At 43.7% G+C, this 12,704-nt stretch overlaps 1 protein-coding gene across 6 annotated transcripts in view; it reads right to left on the bottom strand.

Annotated features, from left to right (window-relative positions):
* Positions 1-12,704, bottom strand: part of LOC126259759 (xaa-Pro aminopeptidase 1) — a 155,012-nt gene that overhangs the window by 90,307 nt on the left and 52,001 nt on the right. For all 6 annotated transcript variants that reach the window (XM_049956753.1, XM_049956758.1, XM_049956759.1 and 3 more), the window contains exon 4: positions 478-714. In XM_049956753.1, coding sequence (XP_049812710.1) covers positions 478-714 — 237 coding nt within the window. The remainder of the gene's footprint in view (positions 1-477; positions 715-12,704) is intronic.

Below are 12,704 nucleotides of genomic sequence, written 5' to 3'. Positions count from 1 at the left end.
ACTTCAATGATAAATAACTTGGAAACAGCACAATGCACCAAATTTTTTCTTAATTATTTCTCAGAACAACCTCCCCTGCAACAACCTTACAAGCTTACAAGCTTTTCAGGCTGCTTCTGGCCACCCTGCATAAATATACATAAGCAAGACAAGTTCTGCTAGGTTCCACTAGTAAATACATAGTTGATATGGATCTTTAGATGATGTTCTCAAACAACCCCCTCCCCTTTCCCCTCAAATTTTTCTTCTTTTCTCTGATCCTGGCCACCTCTTCTTCCAACGCTTAAAAAAAAAAATCATTCTGTCATTCAGTTATTAATGCTTTTTGCTGTAGGTATTTCCCATGGTAGCTTTTGTCATTTTCTACTGTTGCAAATCTGAATTCCTACAAACAATAATATCTGTTAATCATTAGAAAACAAATCTGTATCTCACAAGTACTGTTGGTTGTTTACTGTGTCTGCAGAGTGCTGTTACCTGTGTACACAAGTGGTAAAGGTTCCACAGTGCCTTTAGGTGGAGCTGGTCGGTCGTCCCAGATGAGATCAATCAAATTGGTGGCAACAGGCACAAGACTGTGACCTGCTGCCTCTAGCTGCGTCTGAAGTGGTTTCCATGCACTGTAGGATATAAGTTTGGGATCAACTCCCACACGAGATCCTGCTGGCAGTGCCTTTGACAGCCATGCCCCTTGTGCTGGTGTTGTTGGTATTCCTAGAACAGATTAACTTAGTTTTCATTTTAATTTGTAAATACTAATAGAACTAGCTTGATTCAAGCAAAATTACATATACACACTGTATTTAATGCTTGAAGGAAAAGAAAGAAAAAACTGCATAATGTGTAGCATATGCAGTGCTGAGCACCTGCATACTCAACCATGCCTGTTCTGGCATGACACCTGCGACCTGTGGGTTACCGATCCTGGGCCCACAGGTGCTCCTCCTCCATAGAGATTTTATGTGCCTCACTAGTATATCGTACATTTGGAAGTGGTGCTGTCATTACAAATATTATGTTTAAAGGCTGAATGCTAGCAGGCAGCACCAGAGACCACTACGACCATTCACACACAGCGCACATAGCAACTACAGTGGCACTGCTATCATGGACTATCTTGCATCTACGGGTCCTTCTGAAGCAGAAGGAAGATTACCATTCCTGGACATCATGGTCAAAAGAAGAGTGGATGGCAGCCTGGGCCACGGGGTGTACAGGAAGAAAACGCATACCAACCTGTATTTGCAAGCGGATAGCTGCCACCACCCTGCGCAGAGGAATGGGGTGCTAAAAACACTGGTGAACAGAGCGTGCACCACCTCTGATGCAGAGAGTCTGCCCCAAGAGCTGGAACAACTCAAAACTGTATTCCTGAAAAACGAGTAGGCAGAATGGCAGATAAGACGCGCTCTCCATCCCACCTCTACAGTACAGCATGTGGAGACGAAGAAGTCACAGAGAAAGAGACAGCCAGTGCCTATACACTGTATACTGGCGCACTGTCGGGGAAAATAGGACAAATATTGAGGAAACACTGAGTAGGAACTGTCTTTTGCCCACCAAATGAAACAGCGAGCATTATTGGGAAGTGTCAAAGACGATCTCGGTTTGCGGAAGGTCGGCATTTACCACATACTGTGTCAATGAGCGAAGACAGACAGTGCGCACCATCGAAGATTGTTGCTGAGAACATCCGAGGCACACTCGACTTGGGTACCCCAACAAGTCGGTGATTGCATTGCACTGTTTGTCCGAAAATCACGAAATGGACTACCAACATACCAGGGTCCTGGCACAGACATCTAAATACTGGGCAGTGTCATTAGAGAGGCTATCAAAATTCGTACCAGGGACGGATTCAACTGAGATTGCAGCTACAACCTCAGCAGGGCATGGGAACCTGCACTGAGTCTAATTAAAAAGATGCTCAGCAAAGGAAACAAATGGGCGACTAGGGCAGATGAGGCAATTACACCGACGCCACCACAGACGCCGATGCCAGCGTCTCACCGACCGCTGACGCACGGGTGCAGACTGTGGAGAGAACGCCTCGTGAGGGGAGGGGATTTAAGACGGGTGCCCACCATCAGGAGCTCAGTTCATCAGCGCACCTGACGACGGCGACATGTCTGATTACCGAAATATTGTGCCCATTGGACACTATGGAGTGGCAGTACACCCGTGGACTGTTCAAGCAAGAACATAATTATTGAATTTGTAAACTTCACCACATGCAACAGCTGACATGTGAAGACTGATTGCACAATGGAGTATAGGGAGGCAATGCTGGATTGGCATGAAGACTGGACTCAAATTATTTAATAACATCCTCTGGAGTGAGAAGGCCATATTCCATGCGGGAGATTTTGTCATTCAACATAACTGCTATCATTGGGCAGAACAGTATTGTGGTAGTACAGTGGAGAAGATGCGGTCTCACCCAAAAGTGACCCATCTGTGCATATACTACACTCCTCTCCCTGTAAAAAATTAGGGCCCCACCAGGAATGAGTCTGGCAGCACCAGGGTGGATGCAGCAGACACGAGATGCAATGGGTCATCGTTCATGGAGGACAGTCAGGCCGTCATGGTGGGAGCTTGGAATAAAACTTCCAAAAGAGCTTCTCTGAAAGTACTGAACAAAACAGTTGGTGACCAGCTGGGGGTGGCCAGGGCCAGCAGCTGTCCAGAGCAGTGCAGGGTGAGGACCTGTGGGACACTAGGGAAACAGTGGAATCACTGGTGGTGTGAGCAGGAAGGTATGACTGCAACAAATGTTATTGTGTCATTTATCCCGCTTGATGCAATGAACGCAGAACACTACCAGCAGATGCTTAAAAATTATGTTTGGCCCTCAGTATCTGCGTGGGATAACAATGAACACATGTTAGTACAAGGCAGTGCACCACATCACTTTGCAAATATTGTGTGTGCATTGTTGGATGAAAAGTTTCCAGGACATTGCCTGGGAAGCTAGGACCTCATAAGTGGCCTGAAGAAAACTAGACCTGACACCATGCAACTTCTTTTGATGGCTGAGCAAAATGATGTACCGAAGGAAACCACACACACTGGAAGAACTGAAAGCATGGATTTGGGACATTATCCACAATATGCCAAGCAACTTCATACAAAGGACTGTGGATTCTATACCCAGCTGTTTGAGACGATTGGTTAACATCACACACACCTACATTGAAGTTTAAAGTATGCATCCACATTCTTATACAACAATACATGCATGATATTAATTTCAATAAATCAGCATTCTAAATGTAGAATTTATTTGCCTTTTTCAATACCTAGTTACTTTTCAGACATCCAGAATGTGAAGGGTGTCAAGCGCATTTTCTCTATTATTTCAGCAGATATTTGCAATGTTATTTTTACAATTTGTAGATGGTGTCACCCTATACAAATACAGCTCCTCATATGATTTTACTAATGTACATGCAAGAAAGATAATGCCAATAAAAAATGATAAATGAAATGTGAAATATACATATGACCTGATAAAATCTGCTATACAGTTTGTTAGAAGGCAGACACCATCATCCCAGGTAAACCATTTTTATTCATACATTCTTACTATCAAGGATATTTATTGTGCTTCTCCTTTTTAATAAAAAAAATACAATGTTTGAGCTTATCGACTCCGTTCCCACTTAATGCAAGCATGTAATGAATATATCATGTTGCTCACATTCCCAGTTGGACCATTGAGTGCGCCAGCAATTTCTACAAATTATATTTATTTTCCTTCAGAGTTTGTGCTATGGATCTCTTGAACCCCAAAAGCAACAATGATACCAATATTCTTTTATCAGCAATATTACATTCTCTTCAGACCACTCCTTCACTCATGTGACCATGTCAACGCAAAATTACAAAAGATAGCAAATGAAAGCTTTATGTACTGCTAGCGCCAAGATGGAGAGGATGCAGACTTCCATCGATAATTCACCATAAGAGTGACAGCCAACTGCTTTATCAAATAAGCATATAAAATTCCAGTTTAGACAAGATTTTGTTTGTAATGAGAAACAAATCAACATTATCAGTTAACAGAGGGTGTTTTGGGAAATATGCGATGGGCAATATTTGTCTGCAGCAACTATATATATATACAAATTGCAAAAACAAAATTGTAAATACTTGTCTCACCACCAGAGAAAATGTGCTTGGTGGCTTAGAAGACACACCTGCCACACACATTTGAAAGAAGTAACAAACTGGGAATATGATCACTGCAAGCACAGTACACGAACTGGATGTATGGATTGAAACAATGCAGTTTTTTCTTTTCTCTTTTTTTTTTACTTCTGAATTGTCCCACAATTATTTGATCTACTTATACTGCATAGAAAACAGACACACCCCCAATGCCCGCACTGGACTCAGTCAGTGAAGCATGTTGGGATCAGCAAGTGGCCTCTCATTACAGCCCGCAGGAGACATGACCCTGGGCAGAGTGTGGTCGTCATGTGAGGCAACATCGTCAGCACTTCAGCAATATAAAGCTGACACAGGTCGCACTTGAGCAGTATTGTGCTGACTCAGGTCCCGATGCGGGGCAGTATGCAGCATCTGGAGTAACCAGCCATGCCGATTGATACAAATGTGCAGTTCAGTGTGGAGTACATCACAACAAGAAGAATACAACTGTGGGCCCCAGGACAGATTGCAGCAGCTCACGGTGGCAAAGTGTGCCTGCAAAGGTGATGAAAGACAGCAACAATTTTCCCCTATAGGTAATGATGGCTGGTTGGTTAGCTGCCCCAGGAACAAACTATGGACCCCCAGTACAGGTGGCCAGCAGTGGATTACAGTAGTCAGCAGGTGGCCCACCAATTGGAAGACACACAGCCAGCAGCATTCAGACTTAGTGCAGACAGCAAACCCGCAGCTCAAGCAGACAGTGTCTGGTAGTGACAGCAGCTTGTTGACCCCATTTCTAGTCAGACTGACACAGACCTTGCTAACCATCAGGTTGCAGCTAACTCAGCGCATATTCAAGTTTTACCTGTGCTGAGTGGGAAAATAACCTACACTTCAGCCACCTGTTCATTCTCTCGCTGTCCTATATCTCTTCATCTAATGCGAACCATTGAAAATTTTGTAATAAAAATTAATCACCCAGTTGTTTAGCAACTCAGAAAAATCAATGAGTCACAATTATCTGTAAATTACATTATTATTATTATTATTATTAACTAATGCAGCAATGGAAACACAAGGTAGGAATATCAACAATGCAGAAAAGATGGATTGCTACTTACTGTAAAGCTGACACATTAAGTTGCAGACAGGCACAATTAAGAAACTTACACTTAAGCTTTCAGCCTCAGTCTGTGTCAGAAAAAGGTGTCGTCGTGTGAATGAATGGTGTGCGTTTCTCTTTTTCTGATGAAGGCTCTGACCAAAATCTTATGTGCAAATGTCTTAATTGTGCCTGTTTACAACTTAACATGTCATCTTTATGGTAAGTAGCAATCTCTCTTTTCCTACATTGTTAATAACTATTGTATTTATATTAAAACCAAATTAAATCAAATGTGCTTTTGTTAACAGGCACCACCCAACACTTTACTGACCTTACAGTGTTTTTCTCTTCATCATCATCGGCACTACTGCTACCCTTTCATACCTCATCGTCATTCACATACTCTCCTCTCTCGCCTCCTCTCCTCCATCGATGTTTGTCATACACATATTTAGGTTTTTAATAGTTATTCTGAACTTGTTTAGCTCATTCCTAGATATATTGTTTGTAACTATGTTCAGTATCTGGAATGTGCCAGCATTCCCAATTAGATGCATCATTTCACCTTGAGGGGTTCATGTCTCCTAGCTTCCACTTGGATTGTGCATGTGAACATCATATGCTCAGCGGTTTGCGAAACACCACAGTCACAAAATGTTGACAGTCCCTTTCCTCCTCTAATGTACGTATTGGGGGTGAGGGCTGTGTCCTGTCAAAGTGAACCATACCTCTGTTGGGAACAATATAGTTCATTTGTAGTCCCTCTCTGATGTTTGGAAGGAGACTATACCCAGTGTCCTGTATTTCCACTGTACCAATCCCACTGCAATTCATGAATTTCCAGTTTTGGAGAGCTAACTTGTTAGTTATTCTGGAACCTGTAATTACTTGTACTTCATCTACGAGGGTGGTTTGAAAAGTTCTTGGAATGGAATAGAAAAAAGTACTTACATCATTGAAACTTCTTTCATTTTTCAATGTAGTCTCCTTGTAGATTAATGCACTTGGCCAAATGACGTTCCAGGGCCTTGATCCAATCTCGAAAATGAGTTTTCTCCATGCCTGCAAAATAGTTGTCAACTCCGGCTATCAATTCTTCGTTTGAAGTGAATCTTCATCCATCAAGAAAAATTTTCAGTTCTGGGAAGAGGTGGAAGTCTGACAGAGCCATATCAAGTGAATAAGGTCAGTGTGGCAACAATATTCATACCTTAGTTTGTGTAATTTTGCCATGCCGATGGCACATATGTATGGGTCGGCGTCAAGAGTCGCAGCACCCATCCTGCAGGTAATTTTTTTCATTTCTAATTCTTCAGTTAAAATGGGATATACCCTTTCAGATGACATCTGGCAAGCATCAGCAATTTAATGCACTTTCAATTGGTGATCCTCCATGACCATTCTGTGCACTTCTGTAATGATTTCTGGAGTAGTGACACATCTGGCCAACCATTGCATGGATCATCATCTAAGCTCTCCTGACCAAATTTAAATTCATTTGTTCACTTGGCCACAGCTGAATATTAAGGAGCAGAGTCCCCCAATATATTCTGGAAATTGGCATGAATGTCCTTTGCTTTCATACCTTTCTTTATGAAGTACTTAATCACTGCTCAAATCTTGATTTTTTTTCCCTCTTCACAAATCACTACGTGGGAACAACAGAGCCACGTCACCGCCACAACTCTCTCCCAAGAGCACTGACGTGGCATGTGTTTAGAGGCAACAGTCCAATGAATATCACGTGAACAACTCGTTGCGCTAGCACTGACCTCTCATTGTGATTTCGAGAACTTTTAAAACCACCCTCGTAGGTTATCTCACCACAACCAATATGCTGCAGCAAGATATTGTAGTGTGATGTCAGCAGGACATATTCCCAGAATGAGAAGAGCCTCTTCCAGTGTAGTACTATGTTCTATCATCATTAGGAGGACCCCTCAATGTGTATGTCTTTGGGTGGCTGTGTCATACAAGGTGGAGCCACTGAGCCCAAGACTAAGTTCACAATGACAATCAGTATTGTACTGTGGTACAATTTGACAGCCTCCAGAGCTTTATTGGCAGTTCCAGCACTGGCAATTCTGTGCACAATTTCAGTAGCCTTTAGGCATACTGTATCTACATGAATGGAGGAGTTTCTTCTCCCATCAAGGAAAAGTTCCGAATATCTGAATGCAGTGCATCTAGTAATTGGCTGTTATTTAACCTAAAGGCTGGATTCCTCTTCAGCGATAATTTGCCCTTAAATAGCACATATGTAATTTTATTTGTAGCTATTGTTAATCTGTTGTTCCTGCATCTTTCAAATGATTTGCATTTTCTTTGAACTTACATCTGTATTCTCCAGAGATCCCCACCAAGATGTCATCAGCACACATCACAACTCAATTTGTTTCATCAGTCCAATCCAGCATTTCCAGCAGTGGCTGGATTATTAGGTACCAAACGTCTGCCCACATATCAAGCCTTGTGGACAGCCCTTTGCAATCTTTTTTATTAGCTTCTGCTGCCAAGCAGGTCATTCAACTGTGCAACCCTTACAGTAATCCACAATTTTGGGACCTGAAAACTTCTTAGGCAATTTAAAATCACAGGCCACCATAAATTGTTGAATGCACCTGCAATGCCAATGAAAACATCGCTTGTGTGAAACTCAGCTTGCCCTTTTCTCACATGATACACTGCGAACTGCGGATGAAGGGGGATAGACATATTGCATATTTCTAGATTTCCAGAAAGCATCTGACATGGTGCCCCATTGCAGGCTGTTAAAGGTATGGTATATGGAATAAGCTCACAGATGTGTGAACGGCTCAAAGACTCCTTAAGTAACAGAACCCAGTATGTTGTCCTTGATGGTGAGATCATCAGAGGGAAGGGTATCATCAGGAGTGCCCCATGACAGTGTGATAGTATGCTGTTGTTCTATACATAAATGATCTGGTGGGCAGGGTAGGCAGCAATCTGCTGTTGTTTGCTGACAATGCCATAGTGCATGGTAAGGTGTTGACATTGAGTGACTGTAGGAAGATACAAGATGGCAGACAAAATTTCCAGTTGGTGCGATGAATGGCAGCTAGCCCTAAATGTGGAAAAATGTAAGTTAGTGCGTACGAATAGGAAGATAAAATCTGTCAGATACAGTATTGCTAGCATCCTGCTTGACACAGTAAAGTTGTTTAAATATCTGGGCGTAACACTGCAAAGCGATATGAGATGGAACAAACACGTAAGAACTGTTGGTCGACTTTGCTTTATTTGGAGAATTTTAGGTAAGAGTAGTTCACCTGTAAAGGAAACCACGTATAGGACACTGGAGCAACCTCTTCCTGAGTACTGCTAGAGTGTTTGGGAATCATACAGGTCACATCGAAGGAAGACATTGAACCAATTCAGGACGGTCTGCTAGATTCATTACTGGTAGGTTCGAAAAACACATAAGTGTTATGAAGATGCCTCCGGGAACTCAACTGGGAATCCCTGGAGGCAATGCAATGTTCTTTTTGAGAAACACAGATGAGAAAGTTAAGAGAACCAGCATTTGAAGCTGATTGCTGAACAATTCTACTGCCACCAACATACACTGTGTGTAAGGACCAGAAAGATAAGATACAAGAAATTAGGGCTCATATGGAGGCATATAGAGTCATTTTTCCCTCGCTCTATTTGTATGTGGAAAAGGAAAGGGAATGACTAGTAGTGGTACAGGGTTCCCTCCGTTATGCAGCGTACGGTAGCTTGTTGAGTATCTATGTAGATCTAGATAATTGCAGCACAGTATTTATTGTTTCCCTGCTTATGATATGAAAACATTGGTTAAGGGTGTCATCTGTCGATCTATCTCTATGGAAACCAAACTGAAATGTGCCGAGAACCTGAAGTGCTCTGTGTTCTTGAAGACATTTGCAGAGTAGCTGCTCTTGAGCTTTTGCTAATGTATTTACTGGACATATAGATGTACAGCTCTTCATTTCTGATGGATCTTTATTGAGGCCTTCTTTACGATAACTATACATGCAGATTTATAAGTCTTTGGTACCCTACCCTATCTCAATGCCTTGTTCAACATATGTGTTAAGAATGGCACTATGACTGGGGCTACTTTTTGTATCTCTTAACAGATACCACCTCAACCTGGTGCCTTACCACATTTAAGCACGGCTATCACTATTGCTACTCCTTCCTGAGCAAACGGGAAGAGGACATCATGGTTAGTATATTTATCGTTCATCTGGTCATGGTGCATTGATTGATGGGTCTTGTCTGTATTTGGAGTCATCTGGAAAAAGGGCATTCAGTTAATATTTGCCCGAGTTCTTCCAGCCATTTGTTACTGTTCCGTCATTCTTCAGAAGGGAGGGCAGAATGGTGGAGGCCTTTAATTTGTCAGAAGGTTGTTTGGCAGACCCCACAAGTCTTACTACACTTGTTCATTCGGAAACTGCTTCCAGTTCTCCTTCCTAGTGTCTTGAATTTTGTCTCTATATGTTTATTCCAGATGTCCGTATTTATTTAGCCTTCTACCTCTTTCGCCACTCCCTACTGAGTGCTGATAATTCCTCCTTGCATTATGTACTTTTCTGCGCAACTCTGTCAGTTCCCTACTCGCAGGTGTCTTAGGACTAGTTCTATATCGCCTTTTCAGGATGTCATTTGCCTGTGCCCATGGCAGGAGCTCAGTAAAAGCACACACATGGAGATCTATGCTTGCAGGTAAATGGTCTAGACTGAAAGAAGCTATTTCAGCAATAAGTGTATTCCAATTGGTACTCTTCAAATCCCAGCCTTCTGGTTCCCTACCGGTTTCATTATTTCTAAAGTTTTCAGTTACTCTTCTGATTTTTAAGGTTACGACAGTGCAATGAAAAGGATACACTGCTACTCATCATATAGTGAAGATGTTAAGTCACAGACAGGCAGAACAAAAAGACTGCTAAACAAGCAAGCTTTCGGCAAAAAGACATTCTGAACTAGACAACATATGAACACACACACACACACACACACACACACACACACACAGAGTCAAGGCCAGACTGTGAGCAACAGCGCATCATGGGAGAAGCAATCTGGGTTCCTGGTGGTGTGGGTAAGTAGTAGGCTGGGGTGGGGGAGGTGTAGTAGGGTGGGGGTGGAGGATGGTAAAGAGCTGCTTGTGGGAGCATACAGGGATGAGGAGGGCAGACAACTCTGGGTACGGTTGGGAGATTAGAAGGATGGTGGTGGTGGTGGAGGTGAGGGGAGGGGAGCAGAAAAGGAAAGAAGTGAAAAGGCTAAGTGCATTGGTGGAACAGGAGGCGGTGTAGTGCTGAAGTGGAAACATGGAAGGGGATAGGTGGGTGAAGGAGAGTGCCTAACAAAAGTTGAGGCCAGGAGGGTTACGGGAATGTAGGATATCGCAAGGAGTGTTCCCACGTCTGCAATTCAGAAACACCGGTGTTGGCAGGAAGGATTCAGATGACACAGGCTGTGAAGCAGTCATTGAAATAAAAAAAAAAAAAACACTGTGTTGCACAGCGTGCTCAGCGACTGGGTGATCCAGCTGTTTCTTGGTCATTGTTAGTTAGTGACCATTCATGCAGACAGACCGCTTGTTGGTTGTCATGCCACGCAGAACGCAGCACAGTGGTTGCAGCTTAGCTTGTAAATCACATGACTACTTTCACAGATAGCACTCCCATTGATGGGATAGGTGATGCTTGTGCCCAGACTGGAGTAGATAGTGCTGGAGGATATATGAGACATGGAGTTGGAAGAAGGTGCTGCGTAGAGATGGATGAGGATATTGTGTAGATTTGGTGGGTGGTGGTATACAACTGTGGGATAGGTAGGAAGGATAGGGAGTAGGACATTCCTAATTTCAGGGCACGACGAGAGGTAATCAAAACCCTGACAGAGAATGTGATTCAGTTGCTCCACTCCACAGTGATACTGAGTCATGAGGGACATGCCCCACTGTGGCTGGATGGTCGGATTTTAAGGGGTGGTGGGTGAGTGGAGAGATAAGGCATGGGAGATCATATGGCCGTGGGTGGCTAGGCTGTATGATGGAGACTTTTTGGTATGGAATGGTGACCAGAAGGGAGATTGTAGGTATGGAATCCGTCGGGCATTGGCAAAGGTAGTGTTCAACCTCCTTCCTGGTCACCAAGACTGACTACATCTTCACCCGCAATTACATCTCCTTTGAAGACATCACCTACAAACAAATCCAGGTGTGGAAATGGGTGCCTGCATGGCACCATCCTATGCCAACCTTTTCATGGGCCATCTAGAGGAGTCCTTCCTAGCCACCCAGAATCCCAAACTGCTTAGCTGGTTCAGATTCACTAATATCTTCGTGATCTGGACTGAGGGTGAGGACACCCAATCCACATTACTCCAGAACCTCAACACATTCTCTCTCCCCCTCCCCCCCCCAATTCACTTCAGCTGATCCTCCTCAACCCAAAAGGCCACCTTTATTGGTGTTGACCACCTTAAAGACAGCTACATCAGTACCTCTGTCCAGATCAAAACTACGAACCACCAGCAGTATTTTTACTTTGACAGTTGCCACCCATTCTGTACCAAGAAGCCCTTCCACAAAGCCTAACCACCCATGGCTACAGCGTATGTAGTGACAAGAAGACCCTCTCTAAAATATACCAAGGGAATCACGAGGCCTTCACAGACTGAAATTATCTTCCTAAATGTCTACAGAAACAGATCTCCTGTGCCTTATCTCTCCACTCGCCAACCACCTTCCAAAGCCCTACTGTCTCGGCACAGAGTAGCATTCCCTTCATGACTCAATACTACCCCGGACTGGAGCAACTGAATCATTCTCAGTCAGGGTTTCGACTACCTCGTGTCATCCCCTAAAATGAGGAATACCCTACTCACTATCCTTCCCTGCCCCCCTCCCCCAGTGGTATTCTGCCACCAACCAAACCCCCACAATGTATACCCCCATCCATCCCTGCTCAGCCCCTGCTCCCAACCCCTTGCCTCATGGCCCATATCCCTGTAGTAAACCCAGATGCAAGATCTGTCCCATGCATCCTCCCACCACCACCACCACCACCACCACCACCACCACCACCACCAAGACCAGTCCAGTCACAAGCATCACCTACCCCATTAATGGCAGGGATACCTGTGAAAGCAGTCACGTGATTATCAGCTAAGCTGCAATCAATGTGCTATGCTGAACATGGGCATGACAATCAACAATATTTCTGCCCGCAAGTACCCTCACTGACAAGCTGCGCCCAAGAAACACCTGGACCACCTAATTGCTGAACATGCGGCCCAACATGGTATTCACTTCAATGATTGTTTCACAGCCTTTGCCATATGGATCCTTCCTACCAACACTAGCTTTTCTGAATTGTCCAGCCGGGAACTCTTCCTGCAATAAACCTCACATTTCCATAACCCTCCTTGCCTCAGCCTT

The sequence above is a fragment of the Schistocerca nitens genome, chromosome 5 (assembly GCF_023898315.1).
Source record: "Schistocerca nitens isolate TAMUIC-IGC-003100 chromosome 5, iqSchNite1.1, whole genome shotgun sequence".
Taxonomy (NCBI): Eukaryota; Metazoa; Arthropoda; class Insecta; order Orthoptera; family Acrididae; genus Schistocerca; species Schistocerca nitens.
Note: the sequence above shows the minus strand (reverse complement) of the source record. Positions and strands in the feature narration are given on the sequence as shown.